At 39.6% G+C, this 21,493-nt stretch overlaps 2 protein-coding genes across 9 annotated transcripts in view; one reads left to right on the top strand and one right to left on the bottom strand.

The window, feature by feature from the left end:
- Window positions 1-3,260: 3,260 nt before the first annotated feature.
- GYG1 (glycogenin 1) lies at window positions 3,261-14,985 on the top strand. Of its 2 annotated transcripts, XM_014945810.1 has the most exons (7): window positions 3,261-3,393; window positions 5,244-5,418; window positions 5,808-5,970; window positions 9,710-9,836; window positions 12,971-13,190; window positions 13,836-13,886; window positions 14,112-14,985. In XM_014945810.1, exons 1-7 carry the CDS (start codon window positions 3,389-3,391, stop codon window positions 14,280-14,282), a joined length of 912 nt encoding a protein of 303 aa, XP_014801296.1. In that variant the 5' UTR covers window positions 3,261-3,388; the 3' UTR covers window positions 14,283-14,985. The 2 variants fall into 2 exon arrangements, with proteins under 2 accessions (XP_014801296.1, XP_014801297.1); XM_014945811.1 differs by lacking the exon at window positions 13,836-13,886 and having other exon boundaries at window positions 14,112-14,912.
- A 2,992-nt stretch (window positions 14,986-17,977) lies between these two features.
- The window catches only part of HLTF (helicase-like transcription factor), a 34,955-nt gene continuing 31,439 nt past the window's right edge, over window positions 17,978-21,493 (bottom strand). For all 7 annotated transcript variants that reach the window (XM_014945804.1, XM_014945805.1, XM_014945803.1 and 4 more), the window contains 2 exons: window positions 19,859-19,939; window positions 17,978-19,201 (listed from right to left, as the gene is read on the bottom strand). In XM_014945804.1, the coding sequence (XP_014801290.1) occupies window positions 19,049-19,201; window positions 19,859-19,939 (234 nt within the window). In that variant the 3' untranslated portion in view covers window positions 17,978-19,048. The remainder of the gene's footprint in view (window positions 19,202-19,858; window positions 19,940-21,493) is intronic.

The following is a 21,493-nucleotide window of genomic DNA, read 5'->3' as shown; positions in this document are numbered from 1 at the left end:
CCGGGGGCTACGTCCTCGACGGGGAATAGGAAGGCCCCCGGGAGGCCGCTGCGGGGCCGCGGCGCTCGCAGGAGAAAGTCTGTCCCTTTCGCGAAGCGCTAACGGGAGAGCCCGGCCTCCGCGATGAGCGCGTCCCCGGGGCCGCCTGGCGGTTCGCCCTCCGGGTTTGCTTCCCTGGAGCTGTCAGCGGGGCCGGCTTCACTTCCCGGTCCGTGAGGCGGCGGAGCCCGGTGCTCCGTCCCGCTAGGAATCCCGCACCGTAACCGTGGGGTGACCTGTTCCTCCCGAAGCGCGGGGAGCAGCTGCGAAGCCGGGCTGTGCCTGTGAAGCGCTGCCGGGGAGAAGCTCTGAAACACCCGGGGCAGGGGCTCCTGTTCCCCGCACGCTGTGAAATGAAAGGCTGCTCCTGATTCAGGCTTCCAGCCGGCGCTGGGGTGTGCGAGGGCCAGCGTGCGGGCAGGGCGGCCTGGGAATGGGGCAGCCAAAGATGTCTCTGAAGCAGCTTGGTTTTGCCTGGATGAATCAATTTTGAAGCTGTGTGACTGTCTCACATTCTCTGTAGTTTTGCAGCCACGCTATTTTTAATAGTTAAGTATGTTTCAGCTGCTCTGTGACCATCACCTACTGTGGAGGAAGTGTTTACAGGGGATGGGAAGGGAGACCCACACAACCAGAATACCTGTGGTTTAGGTAGAACGGACTAGTCTCTTGCAGATGTAACTTACACCTTAAGCAGCAACTGGTAGCATGGACTCGTACAGGTTGTCCCACTGTCCTCAGCACTGGTGAGGCCCCACCTCGAGTGCCACGTTCAGTTTTGGGCACCTCACTGCAAAAAAGACATTGAGATGCTGGAGCATGTCCAGAGAAGGACAATGAAGATAGTGAGGGGTCTGGAGAACAAGTCTTATGAAGAGCAGCTGAGGGAATTGGGGAACTGGAGAAAAGGAAGCTGAAACTACCTGAAAGGAGGTTGTAGAGGGGTGGGGGTCGGTCTCTTCTCCCAAGTCACAGACAATAGGACAAGAGGAACTGGCCTCAAGTTGCACCAGGGGGGGTTTAGACTGGATATTAGGAAAAATTTCTTCACTGAAAACAGTTGTCAAACATTGGAACGGGCTGCCCAGGGAAGTGGGGGAGTCACCATCCCTGGAGGTACTTAAAAGACATGTAGATGTGGTGCTGAGGGACATGGTTTAATGGTGGTTTTGGCAGTGTTAAGTTCATGGTTAGACTCAATGAGCCAACCTAGACGATCCTGTGATTCTGTAACATGTCTGAATTTACTTTGGAGAAAGAATGAAATAAAAAGTAGTTTATTCAAAACTTTGGGAAGGTGTACTTGGATGTTCTACAAGCTACCAGTATCCTCCTCCTCTCAAGCAGTCATAAAGTTTCCTGCAGGGAAACAGGGGGCTGCTTAGCCTTTACTCTATCATTAAATTGAGTTTATTTCTCTAAGATCTCTGTGGGTCAATACTCAGTTTCAGTAAGAGGAGGAGACATGGTAGAAGTATATCTGGTAACAAGTCAATGAAAAAGACTAGTCTTTCAGTGGCAAGGTCACTTTAAGAGTTAGTCTTACACTGCTGTGGAAAAAAAAAAAAATCACTACACCAACATTCTGATGAATGCTGCACAATCCCACTTTGTCTACACTGGATTTCTAGTGAGCTGTCTGTCAGCAGAGAGTGGCAGACTTCTATTTATTGAGTAGTTGAGGAGTAACATGCAAATTAAGTCATGAAAAATGCTGCCCTATTAAGATGTTCACACCACTTGAAATGCTACACACTTGCCATTTGTAAAGCTTCAAAGAAACACAAATTATTCTGTAGATCTGCTGAATTTATATGAGCTATTACAAATTGGTAGCTAAAGTGAATTGGAAAAATAAAATGCAAAATCTTTATTTCTGGCATGTAGAAGCTTTTTTGAACTACGTAATTGATGGCTACAATCTAAATCCTTTGGGACTAGTTGGTTTTGCTGCTAAGCAAGATAGAAGGTTTTGTAGCTGCTCTGTAGAGCTTGCAAACCAGGTTTGCAGAGCTTACAGACAACTATGGTATATGGTTTTCTCTCATCAACTGTTAAAATAGTATTACATTAAAAAGGTATTGGTGATGACTGATTCATGGGCTGAGGAGTTGTACCAAACAACAATCTCTCTGAAAGTAGAGCAGTCAGTATTTTAATCTTGGTGCTAGACTTGATAATAAGCCTTTAAGTGCCCAGAACCCTCACTTAAATCTCATCTAACCTAGTTAACTTCTGTAGAGAAAAGAAATCTCAGTTGCGAAATTAAATTTCAATGTGAAATCTACTCTTGAAATTCTTAGGGAGAAAGCATTTTGTTGGTGTCAAAAATGGTTTGGTGGAAAAGAGTACTACATGGTGATAGTTAACAGTGAACTGAAGAAGCTTAGAAATTACGTGTTTGCTTTTGTCAGTCCCACCCTGGCAGTTTAAAACAACATGACAACTGAAAGAATGCAAAGCTTGTATTACAGGCCTCAATAAGCAGTATATGGCAAAGTGATCCGTCTTGATCTGTTTTTAAGAGAAGCTGGAGTAGAAGACTATATTTTATACTAACAATCCAACCTTTCCTCTTTTTGCTTGTTGAACAAAAACTGTTGCTGCAAGTCTTAAATTCCTTATCATATTACTGGTTACTTCCCACTTAAATCTTGCATTCCTGTGATAAAGCTGCAGCTGTGGATTGCAGAACAACTCATCTGCAAAATCCTGAGCTAGCACAACTTAATACTGCTGTCCAAGATCTAATTCAATGCTTACTTTCACTTGAAATGAAAGTTTCATGCTGCTCCAGCTTCAGGGTTGAGAGCTGAACCTTTACTCCACAAAACTCTACTGTTACTAACTTTAGACCGAATGCAAGCTCACAGACTCCCAGTGCTTTCAGTTTTAAAACAGTACACTCATGGCCAAAATAAGGCTCTTTTGGAACATTTAGCATGGCTTATTTAACATGTGGGCAAACTGGAACTTTTGTTTTCTTGCAACAGTCTTGGTTTTGATTGTTTCTTTACTGCATTTTGCCATGTTATTACTGGCAAATATACCTAGGTGAGTATAATCTGCTTCTTTCAGCCATGTAAGTAGGCTCAATATGCAGAGTTATACAGCACATCTTGGAGGTCTCACAGCATGATTACAATACTAGGTTTCTAGTGTATCTCTCAGAATAAAGTAGTGGATTGTGTTAACTTGACCAAGTTCATTTCTTCCAGACCAGTCTTTTGTGACTCTAGCCACAAATGACTCCTATGTGAAAGGAGCACTGGTACTTGGCTCATCCTTGCAACAGTACAGAACAACAAGGAAGCTGACTGCGCTCATAACTCCTCAGGTCTCAGATCCTATGAGGTAAGGTCATTTATATACCTCAAACTGCTGTAGTTCCTGCTGATATGAAGGTTGAAAAACAAAAGTTCAATTCATTTAATAGTAACCATCCAAAACTCTGTAAACGAAGCTTACAGAATTCCAGATGGTGTAAGTTGAATTCTGCTAAGTTCTTCAAACATGAAACTTTTTTTGTTTCTTCCATATGATAAGTTAACAAATACTCTGTAGTTAGAGAATTAAACTGTGACTTGATACTGATATTTCAAGTGGGTCTTTGCTCTTTCATAGTCCTGCTTAAAACAGTCCAACAATTTGATACTGCCTATGTGTTCATTAGTGCTGTGTGTGTGCATGTGGAGGTGGGACTATGGGATTGGTATTTATTTGTATTCCAGATTGAGATAATGTGACATAAGCTCTTTCAAAATCTAGCAGACACTTCAAATTTTATCATGAGAGAAGAAAATGAGTAGACCTAAAGTAGCACCAAGTACTTCAAATCAGCAGATCAACAAAGGCATCTAAGGAAGTCACCACCTACAACAAATGAAATTAACAGGCAACTGCTTCCTACAGCCTCTCTAGAATAGACTCAGTATGGAGCAGACTGGGTGCTCTTTCCACATGTAAGAGGAGGGTAAAAAAAACCAATTAACTTAATAGCTACATGAACTACAGATGATAGGTCAAGATTCTCTATGTGGGGAAGCTCTTCTGAAAAAACCTCTCAATTTATAGAGACACTAGAGAAGTGGCTCAATAATAAATGGAGTGACTCTCCTTGGAGTCTCTTGGCAGCTCAACGGCTTTATCAATATAAAGATGTTACATATAGGAACATCCATTCTAGCCTATTAGGTGAGTGGGCTAAGATGAATCATAAATGTGCTTATGTGTAGTGCAAGCCAGCTACTGCTATGCCCTTAGGCCAGGAATACCTTACCTACCTCATGGTGTAACTGGAACTTGGATTTCTCACTGTAGCCACTAACAAGGTATGCCTTAAGTTCAGAAGCCACTGTCCATACCAAGCTGTTGGTATAAAGACAGACTTGTAAGGCAGTTCTAAAACTCACCCACAAGCTCTGTGGCTCAAACTGTAGTGATAATTGCTGAGCATTCAAGATGCATCTGTAAAGCCTCACTGTTCTACAGTGTTTCATATTTTAAGCATCGTGAACTCCTTAACCTCTCTTGAACTAATAGTAATGCTTTACCATCCAATGCAAAGGCCAGATATCTGCCACAGAATTTCACCACACTGCCTGAAAGTTTAGGTGTTACCCTTAGGTGAACATGATACTAGGTCAAAACACTGTTGTGCCCACAGCCATGATTAAGTCAGCCTTTGAAACTTTATGGCGCAAGGAAAGTTTTAGCAACTGGGTCTAGTCAGATGTCCCTAACAGTCACAGATCCAGAACAGTGTTGTCATAACTATTGCATAAACTTCTTTTTCAGCTGTTTAGGATTCAGCTATTGTCCTGCTCAAGCTACTCTGAGCAGGCAATTAAGAAATGGGAAGCTGTTAAAGTAGACTGTTAACTTGCCAAAAGTCTGGGCGAAATAAAAATGTGTGGAAAGTTTGTACTACATAGCCATGACCTACTGGACTTGGTAGCAACACCAACTAAAGTCCTGTTTGTGGAAGAAAACACCCCAAACATCTTTGTTCCCTAAAATGTGCCTGTTATAACCTAGAAACCTTGAGACAGACAGCTGTAATTTCCAACACATGCAGTCAGCTCTTACTGATGACTTAAGAAATGCTGCCAGATTCCCTGTTATTCCACTTTATGGAACCTGTCACGTGGTCTGGTGCAGGAATAACAATAGAGCTAAATCTTGGCAATTGACTCTTTCCCCAGGAGAGTGCTGGAAACAGTTTTTGATGAAGTCGTATTGGTGAATGTCTTGGATAGTGGGGACTCGGCACACTTGGCGTTAATGAAAAGGCCTGAGCTGGGTGTCACACTAACAAAGCTTCACTGCTGGGAACTGACACAGTTTTCAAAATGCGTTTTCATGGATGCAGACACAATGGTAAGTGGTTGTGTCTCACAGTACCTCTTCATGACCTGGTATGGGGGTTGCTGGGATTTTTTTCTGCAGGCTGTTTTTGTTGTTTGGGTTTTTTGTAGGGGTTGGTGGTGTTTGGCTGGTTTTTTTTAAGGGAGGGGTAATAGATGTCTTCTTGCTACTTGGACTAGTAACTCTAAAAACGTATGTGCCTTTCTCATATAAATTAATTGTAACGTAGTTGGTGGTGTCCAAGTCCAACTCCATAAAGTGTCATCTTCCATAAGACAAGAACATTGATATGAGAACTTTCTTTTATGTATTAATGTGGATGTCAAAATCCATTAAAACGCAATACCCCAATTCCTAAGCTAAAAACAGAAATCTTTTCTTTTTTACCCTTTTATGACTAGGTTTTGTCAAATATTGATGAGCTTTTTGAGAGAGAAGAGCTTTCTGCAGCACCAGATCCAGGCTGGCCTGACTGTTTTAATTCTGGAGTTTTTGTTTACCGACCTTCTATTGAAACATACAATCAGCTGTTACAGTTTGCCACAGAGAATGGCAGCTTTGATGGTATGTTTTAATTTGTATTTCAATATGTTAGACCAAAATGGTAATAGTGGTTGGGATGGCTCAGTAACTACATGTGTGTCATGGGGATTCTGTATGATAAACTCTGAACTCAATGTGTTAACTACAAAAAAGTATATCCCTCTTGCAACAGAGGCATCATTACAATATGTAGTAAAACTACTTTTTTCAGACTTCATGAAACAAAAAAACCCCCTAAGTTTGGCCTCCAAACTAGCAGGTGTAAGTATTAGCAATGTAGAATCATGTACCAAGAAATCTTAAGCAAGCACAGTGTGTGTATTAGCAACTGAAACTGCAGTACTATGTTTCATGCATTCCTAACACTCAGAGCTTGAATGTTCTATGCTAACTCTAGTTGCTGTGGAAAAAATAGTACTGACCAACTTGAGTCCTGCTTCAGAGAAACATTTGAAGATGGAACTCTCTCTTCACATGCTGTGTGACAGCTTCCTGTCATTATAGGGTGGTGACCATCTCTTTCCCAATATCAAGTGCGTGTAGCCCTGGCTGCTTCCCACTACAGGTCACTTGGGATCAGCCACTGAAACAGACTTAAGCTTGAGAAGCCAAATTCCGCTGTCCTGTATGTTTCCTAAATCTACTACCATTGCAGTAAATGCACATGGTGCTTGAAGACTGCTAAAAGTAAAGGCTTCTGAATGACTATCGCTGTCTCTTGTTGCTAAAATTAGTTATGTAACTACTGTGGTACAAAACAAATTCTAACTGAAAAAGCTACAAATAACTACATAAATAAGACCATAAAAGGGAGCTCTTACTAGAAAGAAATTAGCCAGCCTGTTGACTTACCTTTCAGTACTTTGTAAAAAGTAAATTTTCCAGATGTCACTCCCAGTCTGCAGAATAATCCCCGTTACTGTGTGGACTCCTGTGTGTGGCCTCCTAAAAAACATTAGTTGCAATAAGATGCTTAATGCTACCATATGAATAAACTCCAGTGAAAATAAGTACTGCGGTGTAATGAAGGGACTGTCTGTACCTCACTAGTGCCAAGGCAGCAGTTGGTAGCTCTAGCAGAATTCTTAAATGTTGGGTGTAAATTGATTAACAGCTACAGTTAAAAGCTATAGCACAGTACTGAATTGTTGCATTTAAAAAAAAAAACCCACCCCAAAAAAAACATAGTTTTTTTTTTCTTTTGCAAACTGACCACTAAGTAGCTCCAGAAATATCTGAGACTTGGTGATTGTCTCCTCTGAGCTTTGTGCTGACTCCTAGCAGACCCATCTTCTAGGTCTAAGGCCCCTGTCCTTTAAAAGAATAGAACTGTGTCCACAATATACCTTCTGACTTGAAAGCTAAAGCCACACAATGGTGAAACTTCCTCAATGTCCTAAACATGAAGCAATTGTTGCAGCTCTTAATAGCAAAAGTGGTCGCTTAATGGTTTAGGTACCAAATTTCTAGAACTCATTTGTACTTCAGCTTTAAAATTTATTCAGGTTTTTATAAATGGTAGGACTGATCTGAGTAATGAGACCATGGGGACTTATATTGTCTGCATAAGCTGCTGCTGAGCTTATGAACTGTCAGGAGAAAGTGGATTTAAAGTGAATTTGATCTAGACAGTAATAAAAGTTCCTAGGAAACTTTTTATGAGGAACACTGGGATGCAAACTCAACAAGGTACCAAGCTATGCATAACTGAAGTCAGGCTCTAAGTACCCCATCTGCAGTAGCAGTAACAAGGGAATCCAAGACTTTCCAGAGTATTTAATCTTTATAACAGCAGAGGGATGCCTCTTATGTAATGCTGTTGTCCAGAAATGGTAGAGCAATGGCTACTTACAGAGACAACTACTTTATCTGAACTTCACCTTTCTAGATAATGAGGAATATGTCATGCAGTAATTCTAGATGCCATCTAAAAGTAGTGGAGAGGGAGAAAAGTTTTGTTTTAAAAGAAATCTAGTAGTACTGATACCTTAAGAACATTCGTATTGCTTCAACAATCCTCTGGCTCTTTAGTATGGGATTGAAAACGGTTGCTTTTACATCTAAAGATATAATGCAGCAAAACTGTATCTGTATATACGTCACTAACGTAACTACTGCCTGATTGTTTTGCCTTATGTCTAAGGTCCAGTTTATACAACAGGACTACTGTTGAAGTCGGAACTAGGACAGCTAAATGCTGCTTTCAGTGGCTGCTTTGGCACAAACGCGTGCCATCTGAAAAAAAAGCCAAGTATGTAAAACAATCTGAGTGGGAGAAAGTTGCTGTGCTTTCAGTTACGAGCTGTCCATTCTGAGAGGCCATCCTAGACTTCCCTCTCTTAGATGATCTTACTGTTCCCATACACATTCTTAACACAGCATTAAGTTAGAAGTTACAATGAAACTTCACTGAGTAAAGACCTGGGGACTTGCCTGGTTTCTTCGACTCTTGTTCTCTTGTGATGGGTACAACTTCTTCAAAAGTGCTTTCCTCCCTTTATGGAGTGAGAGGCTTGAAGTTACTGGACTGGATCTCTAGGCAATTTCTACCTCTTCAATCTGCGTGTGCGCTGACAGCTGTAACAGGATACTTCAAATTTATATTTGTCAGTGGACTGTCCGTACATCTAAGTTTATGCCCAGTGTCTAAAGCAAAAAGCAAATTCTGCTCAAACATCAGTGAGGGTGTAAGCCTTAGTACTGCCCTAAATCTAATAACAGGTCAATAAGAAAAACTGAGTCAGAGATTGAATGCTTCAGAAGACTAAAGATTAAAATAAAATACTGCCTCTTTTCTAACTAGGCTATCTATTTACCTACTCCTTATCAATGCTACTTGTGAATACAGTTGCAGGTGGAGAGAAGACAGCAAATTAATGTTGAGGGACTCCCTTCAATCCCTTTCATAAGAGGAACTATTAGCACTTAAAGACTAACTATATTCACTGCAATAAAGAATAAATGGATATGAATAGAAGTAGTTTTTACTTCTCAGTAGACTCTTACAAACTAGTCTGCTTTGGGCCAGAGGCTGGTTTGTTTAGCTACTCCATTACTGACATACCAAACCACTTCAGACTCATTTAAACTCGTTACAACCTCTGCTTGCAAACTAAGAGGTGACACCTCCCAAGAGAGCAGCTCTGGCTGTAACTCAGATTGTTACCCTCACTTAGGGGTTAGTCAGCAGCTTTTAAATAACCGGCAATGGGCATTCCTAGCTCAGTAAGGGATTTGATGAAGTTTTATTAGAGTAGTCACCAAGACTGAATGTGCTTTCCTGATCAGATCACAGTGCAGGAACCTGATCACATCCAGGGCTGCAGGTCTAACAGGCCACTGATACCCTAACTCTGGTGTTGATCATGCATCTGTAAGCAAAAGTAATAAAACTAATTGTTGGTACTTGATCTTCCGAGCCACAGCTTTCCTGAAGTTGAAGAGTACTCACTTGTCAAGTCCCGGTTTTTGCTGCCTTCTACAGCTTGAACTTAAGCTGTAGAAGAACCTGAATGGTAGGCTTTGTGAGTAGCTACCTTGTAGCAAAAGCAACCCCACACGTACTCTCTCATTCTCTGTATTTTTTGGATTTTCAAAGGCTGCAAGGTTTACAGGGTGGTTCATAAATAGAACTCTAGTGCTCTGTGCCAAACTGCTACTGGACATGACAACTGCATTATCAACCAATTAGTGAAGTGATTGAAAAAGATCCTAAAACAACTATCTGATGTTTGTAGCCTATTAATGCTTTTTCTTTCAGGTGCAGATCAGGGGTTATTAAACACCTTTTTCAGCAGCTGGGCAACAACAGACATGAGCAAACATCTACCATTTATTTATAATTTGAGCAGCACTTCTGTATATTCCTACCTTCCAGCATTTAAAGCGTAAGTTCAAAATTCTAAGATGACTTTCAGAGCTGATATAAACTAATTTTCTGGTAACAGAACGAACAGGCATGTTGTTAACTTACACAGCTTTTCTAAAGGGAAACCATTATTGTCACTAAAAGAAGGTATAACTGTTTCTTGTTTTTAAAAAAAAAAAGTTGAATTAATACTAGTTAAATTAATCATTTAATGATTCATGCAGAGAGAAAGCTGTATCTGTAGCTTAAACCACTCATCCCTGGTGGTAACACCAAAGTTGATTTAGAACAAGCACATTTGACAGGTCACTTGCAAAAGGAAGAACCACTACTCCGGTATGGACTACTGTCCATTACATCTCTAACCAAAGACAGTAGCTCTTAGCTTTAGCTGAACTTCAGTATATCACTGGTGGTATTGGTTCCCACCTAGATAACTTGCCCTCTGATTACTTAGTAACAACCAGTAGTTACAGTTCATCTAATCAACCTGTATAATTCAAATAAATATGGTGAACAAAGACTTGTCTAAAGCTATAATTCTCTCACACCAGTCTTTCTAGATTTCAGTTCCTTAAGTAATAGCAAGATGGAACAAAGTCTACAGCCAACCATCATACTGTCGCAAGCTTCCTGTGTAAGGAAAACAACCGTATCCTCACGAGCTAGCAGTGTGAGATTTGGCATGCAAGTAAACACTACTCAGTGGCAGGGTCACTCAAAGTGTTACAATAAACACAGGAGGAAGCAGAGAAGCTGAAATGTTACACAAACTCATATTCATTAAGAGCTTCCAAAGGGAGAGGAGGGGGGAAGGAAAGTACCGATTGCGTAAAAACAATCTGATCTCTGAATGACATCAGGTTACTAGTGTCTGAAGCAGCAGCTAGCATAAGCAGGACTGCTGCTGGCTCAAGATCAAACTATGTCTTATGACCAGAATACCATTTGAGATCCTGTCATGCTAAAAGTGGAACACTTATTTAAAGAAATATATGCAAGCCTGAGAATGACTAAGTAGTTGGACAGCACTTGATAAGCTAACATTGATTGTAAAATATGTCTTTTTTCCATGGCTGGCTGGTTGTTAAATTTACAAATTACCTTGTTGGCCACAAAAGACTAATTTTATCTGTGGGTTCCTGACAAAAATTACATTTAACTGATTGAATCAATTACCTAACTGAAATCAGCAGATGTTAAAAGGGCTGCACTTCCACCATTCTACTTTTGAAGCAGAATGCCCTGCTCGATAGGTGGAACAACTTCCCCTGGTTAGATCAGCAGCTACATGCCTGGTAATCAGCAGTTGGAATAAAGTGAAATTTAAACCTACTGACATCAATAGCTAAGTTTTTCGCAGCTTTGTACAGCGAGACTAGATTTCACAGCAGTCCCAGTAATCCTTTTTCCAAAGGAAAATGCCAATTCATGACAAATGCTCTCTAACTTCAAAACATTGATGAAGGACTTTTCTGGGAGATAGGGAAAGACGGATTAGTTACTGAGGCCAGTGTGGACATAAAGCTCCCTAACAGTTGAGCTTAAATGTCAAAAGAAAGTACTGCAGATCTAGAAAGTATCTAGAAAGCAGATACTGAAAACATCGTAGAAGCTTGGCATCTGTCAACTGCTGTACATGTCTTAAGTGGACAGAATACTAAGAATACACTTCTCCATTTGCAGAAAGTGTAACATAACACTTAGGCATTCTCTAGCTTAAATAGACTTGATTTTTTAAACAAGGACAAGTTTCCTCAGAACAGCAGCAGCCTAAGATGAAGAAAACTCAGGCTGTTAAGTAGTGCTGTGACAGTGAATAAAACTAAAGTTCTCTTTATGTCAAATCATGACACATGGAGTTGAAAGTTAAAGCCCAGGAACTGGCCTCTTGATGACAGAAAATTTTTTACTTCCAGTTATTGCAAATACTGGACCTTGTTTCACATGCATAGGTTTTCCTTCTGCAGTAACATCAGTTGCGTTCAAAACACTGAGCATGAATATTGAAACACAGTCAAGGAGCTTACAGTAGTACAAAAACCCCCACCCAAATGCGGATTGCCTTGTTTCAAATATTCTAAAATTTTTGAAACACACCTGCATGGTATCCATATGTAAAACTCCTTAAACATTGGAGTCCTGGTCAAAACAATCAAGGTGTGCTTAATAATGTTAGACAAACTAGTTTGGCATCACTATCATTATAATCATATGTTGAGAAGAAATTCTACTAAGTGAAGAACCAGGTAAGACAGCTGCTGTTACTGGAGAGACTGGTATTGCTTGTTTACCAAACTGACTGAAGCTGAACTCTAGTTGTGGAACCACAGCAGAGTAGCGTGGATGCTGTCTCTTTTAGCGTTAAGTTCTTTACTGCAAAAGGGGTACAACTCATCTACATGCTTAATACAAATGAACGTACTGGTAACATTTGGGACAATACTTAAAGTCCATATTGAAAATGGTGTTAAAATAACGTTAAAAATAAATAAATGAAATAAACAACGACCAGACACCCCACCCATGTCTAAACTTAGGTTATTTAGAAAATAGGGGTTGGTGACCCTGCTGCACCAAGATGAGAAGTCCTCTGAAATGCCTAGGTTATACAGAACTATTATTTTGCAGGGGGGCAGCCTTCCCACAGCAGTGCCTTCCAACAATCCTTTTCTACAGGGCTATAAACCGAAAGGGTAACTCTAACACTGACCCTTCTCTACATAATGCTTGTAATGCCTAACTGTCTGGATCACTGACTTTGGAGTAGAATCTTTTTCACTTTTAAAACCAGTTCCGATTGCAACGGCTGCTTGAGACTGCTCTCTCCTGAGCTATGGACACCACTCTACCTAAAGACTTGAGTTGGCTGTAAGTACTTACATAGCCCAGACCATTAGGTTTTGGCTGTATTCTGGCTAGTGTAATGTAGAACTCCGTTTGCACTTTTTCTGTTGTATAGCAATGCTTTCAGTCCCAGTAGGCATTGGCAGTTTGATCATTTAGTGTTTAGCGTCCTAAATATATTCATATTTCTGTTTTCTGGACACCTAGAGAAACTGCAGGTTAAAAAAAATTCATGACTGCCAGTCAAAACTTTTGTTTTCTAGACACCTCCACAAATTGTGGGTTCTAACTTTTTCTGTCCAACAGGTTTGGTGCAAATACTAAAGTGGTGCATTTCCTGGGAAGCACAAAACCATGGAATTACACATATGACTCCAGAACAAAAAGCATAAAAGGCAACATGGATGACCCTAAAATAGTTCACCCAGAATTCCTCGACATGTGGTGGGACACCTATACAGCTAATGTTTTACCATTACTAGAACAGCATGGAATTGTTAAAGAAAGTATTACAGGTGTAAACATGGTACGTGCCTTAATATTCTTGTAGAAACTAAGTCTTTACCATTCCACTGATTACCCTTCCTTCTGTCCAGCTCAAAGCATGGGTGTGGTATAGTTTGTGGGACGCAGGGTTTTTTGTTTTGTTCTTTTTAAGCTTGGAAAAAACTACTACTACAGCAGAGAAGCATGCTCTAGTGGTCTTGAATGTAGCTGTCTGCTTGCCTAAACCAAACTATCTAAGCAGCTAATCGTGCAGCAGAAGTTGAACTGTAGTAACTTCTTTAATACGTACAGAGAAGGGTTGTAACTCCTACTGTGCTGCAGCTAATAAGGTTCTTGAGCAGAAGAACCCCAGTTCATCATGCAGTAAGTACATAGAGATCTTGCATGGTGAAACAGATCTAGGTAAGCGTAGGGTAACTACAGAATGAGTACTCCTGTAGACTGGCAGTGATGAATCCCAATACTTACCAAAGCCAAAGTAACACTTCTAACTCTAGTTCTCACTCACAGAGTTTAGTAGCTTACATCTGAGTGCAGACTTTATAGTCTTAGCTTAGTACATGGGCCAGTTTAAGTTCTCAACCTTTCTAATACCGAAGTTACTTATCTCTTAAGATGTGCTTTCTCTTGTTAATCTTACATCTTTCTAACAAACTATTTGCAGCTATCGGGCTTGGTCTATACTCTGGCTTTCTCTTGTGGCTTCTGTAGAGAGGTATGAAGAACTTAAACTTTTCTTTTTTTTTCCCCTCCTCCCTGTCCCTGCTAACTTCTGTAACTCTGCTTTGTTATTTTGCTAGGAAAGCTGCACAATCCCTTCTCATTGGTAATGCTTGCTGCTGCGCATGAGAACATCTACTTCGTTGTCCCATTCTATGCCTTGTTGCTAACTATAGCTATGCAAAGTATTTCTGTATTTTTACTCTGCCTTTCCTTTTAGGCAGAGGTTTCAGAGGCAATGTCCCACATATCAATATCAGCATCATCACCAGCACTACCAACCGTATCTTCAGAAGAACGCAAGGAACGATGGGAACAAGGCCAAGCTGACTATTTGGGAGTGGATTCCTTTGACAACATTAAGAAGAAACTCGATACCTACCTTCAGTAGAAATGCCTGTCTCAGACAGTGGTGATGCAAGGACTTGTTCCAGAACTAACAGCTAGAAAGGTGTAGATGGTGGTCAGTACACTTGCTAGTAGCTTGATGAAAAACTTCTTGGCTGAAGGCCTCTGCAGTGCTACAGATGAAGAATGAGCAAAAGCTAGGAAGCAGAATTCCTTGGGCCACCTATTACTGCCCAATTTCCAATTCTCCCTACTAGATAAAACCAGGTATTTTCAGCTTAAATTTTCTTCTGTTGTGATCAATTGGCTCAACGTATTCCTTAAAACTGGGTTTGTTACCTCACCTCATTAAGGTGGTTAGCATTGGTTCCTTTGCTTGCTGTTTTAGATGTAAAATCTTATTCATGGGGTTGCTCATACACTAGAGTGGTAGCCATTCTGCTTTACCAAAAATGTATTAATGACACTGGGATACATACAGATGTAACAGTAATAGCACTGCTTTGCTCTTCCAGTCACAATTGCACTGAAGTTTTGACCAGGTTCTTACGCACAGTGCCTACAGCATGGCAGAATGCATTTTTCAGTTCTGTACACTACGGGACTAGTAAACCGAGTTTTATCTGTTACTTGCAATGTTGCACTTGATACAAAAATAAAAAGTTGTCATGCATTTCTGGCTTCCCTAAACTCTTGAGCAATTGAAAAAAAAAAAAAAAAAGGGAGCTCTGAAGCAGTCCAAGGTATAACCATTGAGCTTTGCTAAGGCTACTCTAGTTAGCATTAGCAAACATCCAGCTTTTAGCTCTACTTATTTACAGAATACAGTCACTTGCAAGGGTGCTGTTTAGGGCCAATCCCTTTATTAGCTTGCCCTAAGTCTAGGACAGGGCAGTGGAGGAAGCACCTGCTGAGGCCACTCACATAAGCATCATGGAGCTTGGGGAAAGGGAATCTTTCTTTCAGTGACTAAAGAAACATAATACCTAACATAAGCCCTGTACGCTGTGAACTTGTTGCTAAACACAATGATGATGCTACTTTGGAAAAGAAGGACTAAGCAGCTGCTCAAGTAACTGTACCTACTCTGATAGGGAAAACTACTCTTTCCATGTGGGCAGAGTGTGCTTTTTTGCCACACTCAGGTTACACGTATTCTCAGACACATGGAAAAGCAGTACAAATACCACAATAACAACAGCATGCTGAAGGCAGATGGATATTAGCTGTTATCTGTACTAAGTTTCAGCTCCATCTTGTAGCCAAAAGTCTAAAAAGAACCAAATTACTTAGTGTTGTCTTTGACAGCTATACTGTGTACTAGTCCAGAAACAGTAAGAAATATTATTTCATTATTCCCTGATAAAGGAGGGTTTTGGCAGGAAGCTAGTGAGGGTGCTAAACTTTCAGCCTAGAGATAAAATAAGCAGTCAACAAGTTCTCACCATTTGCTGGTAAAGCAGAAGACAATCTGGGTATGAGAGTTAGTTTGTTTTAACTTATTTTTACTACTTAATTGCTCTAAAATTCCTTGATCACCATTTAGCAAAAACACTAAAGATGAGGCCCAAACCAAAGTAGCTTGTAGCCATTTAAAAGTACATAGCATCTGAACTCCCAGTTGTAACTAACCTTTTCCTGTGTGGGTTTTTCTTTTGCTGTGTTGTGGTTTTTTAACAGTAAGTTTGAAGTTGTGTGAAAGCAGGAGGGATTACTGGTTACAATCTGTAGTGACAAAAGTAGACTTTATCCAACAAGTACAAATACTGGAGTTCTGCATGCTCACAAAATACTCTATGGAAAATGGTAAAATACTCTTTGAAGACAGCAAAACAGTCTTACTTTTGCTCCCCTTGTCTGCATTCGTAGTAGAGAATAGACACATTACTTCTTTTTAAGCTTAATTGGAGAGATCCAGAAGTGTAAAAGCGTGAGACTATACCTGGCTGAAAATTTGGTTTAGTACGTAAACTTCGTTACATTAATAGAAGAAGATAAGGGAGATGCTGAATAAGATGAAACACCTGCATGTTTGGGGTTAACAAATATAGTTGGTAAAGAAGAAAACCTATAAAACCATTCTGTCCTAGCCTCTGTGACTCATACTATGATCAAGTGTTTACCCACAGACTCAGGAAATCAAAAGGTACGACATCTATACCAAACTCTATGCAGCTTATTTTCAATAAAATGACCTTTATGTCATTATCTGCCACTATTTCCTTTGTAACTACTGCAGGCAGCACTTGCAGAAAAGTTGAGATCCCTTTTTATCCCTTGGAGTAGTATCACCTGATACATCAATTTTCTGCTGTAAACTGTAGTTACTCAAAGCAGTAACTTTATTAAAGCACTATACTGAAGACATTATTCAAAAGAGTTATAGCCCTGCTTAGATTGCAATTTAAGTATTGGAACTGCACTTGCCTTTAAAAAGCATATAATCTAAGGTGTTCCTTAGATGGTGACAACTCAGAGCAACTCTTAGTTTAGAAGCATTTGAGCAATTAGAAGCATTTCTTGCTCTTAGTATAGAAGCATACTGCTTTCATTTACATCTGTATTTTATGCAGGGGGTAAATAAAACTCAGAATGATAGACTATTAACTCAGTCTTTGGAATTAAAAATGTTAAGTTTGTAATTCCAAAGCTCATTTCTAGAACATACCAATAGCCAAAGACTACTTACAGATCATGGAAAACAGCCACACCGCCATGGTTTTTAACAACCCGTAAACTGAACAGCTCCATCAAATGAGACAGTACTTTGACCTTTAACTGTTCCCTTGGATACATTAATGGCTTTTTTGGGAGAGACCTTAACTAGCCATACAGCTTAGCACTAACTCCAGTAAGTGTTTTTTTGGCTTTGGAACATGGAAATCATCATCTAGGGAGGAAAAATGATACTAGTAATTGTTTTCATAATCATAACTCAGCCACCCTGCACAATGTCAGCGTATTTTAACACAAGTAATGATGTAGCTTGGCTAGCCCTTCAAATGGGTCTATTCCTCATGGAATTTTAACTTGGAAAATAGAAAGAATGACACTCACAGCCAAATCTCTCATGCGTAATCAGGAATTATTTCTCCAGCATATTTCAGAACCTGAACCACAAAAACCCATAGGAAATTTAATTTACATAAAGTCTGTGAGGGGAAAAAAAAAAAAAACCAACCTAAAAAACCCCAAACCCACCCCAAAACAAAAGCCCAACACTTCAATCAGGTGTAGCTCTGTTTCCTTATTCTTTTGTCAACTTTCCAGTGACAACCAGTTACTGGGGTTCACACTTTCTTCTATCATTCATGTCTCTTTAATTCCTAACAGACTTTCTCCATAGCTAAGATGCTGGCTCCCCAAGAGCTGCATCAGCTTGAGAGATTACCTATTTTGAATTCCTTTCTCACTCCTTCCCTTGGCTCACTGTTTCTCCAGATATCAGACATTCTCCCTTTATTTCTTAGTCCTGTGATTGCAATTCATTTTATAATCAGCTGGCTGATATTTTAAGACATAAGAAACGATGAGAGGCATTAGAATCAAATCAGATTCCATTTCTTTGGTGCCAAATGCACTTCCTGAATCTAAACATAGAATCTAAACAGGACCTAAACATAGTAATTTCTGCCTCCTGTTTTGAGTGTAACAGGGAAGGCAGCATAGTATTAAGAAAATACATAACAGAAGACACCAGGACCAAAGGGAAAGAGATAGAAGCAACAGACAAGAATATTCACCTAGTATTGAACTGAGATTCCTCAGTGCTGTTTATTACTTTGCTGTATATGAATACAAGTAGTTTACCAAATTGTTACTCTATAAATCATAGAATCATAGAATTGCATTCAGATCATCATTCCATTACAACACACATGGACTGGAAAAGCACTTAGCAGTGCAAGATGACTGTTAGAAAGCTGGCAGCTATTAAAATAATTTGGTTTGTTTCAGTTATTTTGCAAGGGACAGAGTGACAAGTGGCTCATATTCTACTTTGCACGTAGCACAGTCATACTGTTCAAAGTGTGTACAGAAAGTATTGGAAAGCATGTTATCAATACAAGCCTATGATTCTAGCATTTTATCCAAATCACAAAACCTTTACTTTTAGAAAAACTCAATGGGATTCTGTTTAAAGGAAGCAAAATATTAAAAGAAAGTGTTTTACAAATTTAAGTACTTCATTTTTACTAGCTCACAGGAAATCATCAACAGAGGAACTCCCTGCTGCACCTGTGTATTATTCAGAAACAGTAAAAAAATATTTTAAGACTTTGGATTGAATACCATCTTTGAACATTGTCTGCAAAAGTAACAATTCCTTATGAAGTGATCACTGACCACCTATTCTGGAAAAAAAAAACACCAAACAATCCAGATGATCTGTTTCCTTATCAGTAACATTGAGATCAAAACATAAAGCTAAATTAATTTCTTAAGGGTTTTGTCTGAAGGACAACACATTTTGTACCTTTTGTTATCTTCTCACCTCTAAAAAGAAAGTTCTTGCAAGGTAGAATGCATGAATATGCACTTCTATTTTGAGGGATTTTTAATATAGTCTTAAGCATTGTACATAATGAGCAACTTTTTGAAGAAATTAATGCTGGAAGGACTTCAGGAGTGCAAATCAAGTTTGTGCATTTCTACATTAACATTTAGGAGCAAATTGGTCTAATTAATTTGAGGCATTTATGTTCTGACCATAAAGACAGCGAAACTAAAAGCATAACACATGTAACTTGAAGAGCAATATTAACTAAAATATTAAAAGTTATTTACATAAAATACCACAGTTTCAAGCTATAAATCAATTAGAGCCTTAATTTCATTAATTTTGGTTTGTTTTGCTTCACTTGCTGAAGGCTTTTTAGTAGCAAAGGCTCCTGCTGCAAGTTTCCTCTTCTTGTTCTGAATTTTCAGCATATTTTCTTCCACTGAATCCTTCACAATGAACTGTCAGGGGGGAAAAAAAAGCCCAACTGAAATGAAGGGATTTCTTATTTTAATTAAAGTTTAGGATGAGAAATTTAGGTACTCTGGGGGGGAAAGGTTAAAAAGCTGAGTACCTTATAGCACGGTTACACTATTTTGTTATTACTTTTAAAGAAAACACGAGAGGGAAGGGTTATAAAGCAGATGGAGGAAAAGGCTTGGCATTTTAAATTATTTTGCCTTTTTTCATTTTTTAAATACTTATTGGAAGAATATGTCTTCTTTGCTACTTATAATAGAAGCAAGCTTGTCTTCAATTCCCTAGTAATGTCCCTCTGCTGCTAAACAAACTGCTGTGACAAAAGCAGAAGTGTTTTACATGCTTTCAAAAGAATAAACTATAATAGCTGGGCTTGGCTACAGCAATACTACCCCATCACTCCAAAAAGCTCAGTAGGGACTTCTAATTTCTAAAACTATTATTTCATGGGAAATAGGTTACATTTAACAAAAGTCTTACAACTGAAACCCCACACTTCAAAAATCACCCTACAATTTAAGTTTGCTGGCGAGACATATGTTGTTGCAATTCTTTTAAAAATACAGTAAAGCTATTTGGAAAATAATTTACTTATTCAGAACCAGGAAACTCTTCAAATAGATCATTTCTCAACTCACCTTTGTAATAACAACATTATGCTTCTGACCCAACCTGTGACATCTGTCAAAACACTGGTCTTCTGCAGCAGGATTCCAAGCCTAATCAGTAGCAGCAAAGAACAAGTTAAATAACCTCCCTTCAAAATACACAGTAAGATGCACACAGAATCACAAAGAAGTTATTGCACCATCAGCTCTTGAACAAATATTGCTCGCTGATTAATTATGCCCAACCTGATGTCTCACTCCTTAAATATCCTGCTATAAAGAAAGCTTTGAGAACTTCTGGTTATATATTCATAACAAGCAGGGTCAGTTAAATGCTTTGAAAAAAGGAAGTTTGTCAGGAGTCTAGGGGACATCAAAACAAACTCGTTATTTTAATTCTGAAATAAACAGCACATATACTAACTACCTCAGTACCCTTTTCCTGACAGCAAAACCTAAACCAGCTGAACACAGGCAGTTATTTATCAGTAGACTAAGTCCCCTGACTTAAAAAGAAATAAAATTTCTATTTTTATTAGTATATGCAATAGTCACCAAGTTAGGTAAACAAGAAACTTGCTGAACACAAAACAGTAGTGTAGCTGTTCCTACTTATGCTTAGGGTGTAACTCTAAATATAAGGATTTATATTTAATGCCTCTGCATTTTTCCAGCATGTTTTTCTATCTAAAGGTATAGTACTACTAGTTCTCACAGAATGGGTATTTAAATCTACCTAAAATGTAATAGTGTTCTCTCTGTGAAAAGCAAGTCTCATGCAATGGGCTCACCTTGCCACGTCACCCACACGGTTAAAGTTATCTAGGAACTCTTCTTAATGGCCCCTTTCTATAAAGGGGTTGGAAAACAGCACTAGGCTAGCACAAATCATTAATTTTAGAGTCTGAGAACCTCTGGTGCCTAAATACACTTAAGACATCAAGCTGCAAGATAACAGCCAAACAAGTGCCATTACTGAAACCTGGTGGGACAAATGCCATGACTGGAGTGTGGCTGTTGATGGCTACAGACTGTTCAGAAGGGACAGGCGAGGAAGTCATTGCCCTCCACATCAAGAAATGGAGACAGTGACAAGAGCTGTCTCTGAAGAAAAGCCACGAGCACAGTGAGACTGAGGCAACAAAGGGAACCCTGCAGGCAGTGTCTACTACAGTCCACCCAATCGAGGGGAGACTACTGGCAAATTCAGACACTAGAGTCTTCTCAAAGTGCAGTTTTCCCAAGTGTTAGAAGAGACCTTACTGAAAAGTAACATTATTGAAAGATAAATTAATCCTGTTGCTCAAACCAGGACAAGTGATCACACGCTGGTGGAATTCACAGTCCTGAGGAATATGGGTCAGGAGAAGAGTAAAGTCAAGACCCTGAGTTTTCGGAAAGCAAACTTCCAGCTCTTCAAGGAGTTGGTCAACAGTACCCCCTTGGGAAACCACCCTCAGGGACAAGTGACCAGAACAGAGCTGGCAGATCTTTAACAATACTTTCCATAGAGCACAAGAGCTCTTGATCCCTAGGAATAAGAAATCAGTGAAGGCAGGCAAGAGACCAGAACAGCCGAGTCAAGACCTGTCTGTCAAACTAACAAGCAGGAAGGAAATGCACAGGCAGTGGAAGCGGGGACAGGTATCCTGGGAAGAGCATAGG

This window comes from Calidris pugnax, unplaced genomic scaffold (genome assembly GCF_001431845.1).
Source record: "Calidris pugnax isolate Ruff unplaced genomic scaffold, ASM143184v1 scaffold111, whole genome shotgun sequence".
In the NCBI taxonomy this organism is placed as follows: domain Eukaryota; kingdom Metazoa; phylum Chordata; class Aves; order Charadriiformes; family Scolopacidae; genus Calidris; species Calidris pugnax.
This window is presented reverse-complemented; position numbering and strand designations above follow the sequence as displayed.

Coding starts and splice junctions, on each gene's coding strand:
- GYG1 (XM_014945810.1), top strand. Junction 5,419..5,807: donor TCATGGATGCAGACACAATG/GTAAGTGGTTGT, acceptor TTTTATGACTAG/GTTTTGTCAAATATTGATGA. Junction 13,887..14,111: donor CTTGTGGCTTCTGTAGAGAG/GTATGAAGAACT, acceptor CTTTCCTTTTAG/GCAGAGGTTTCAGAGGCAAT.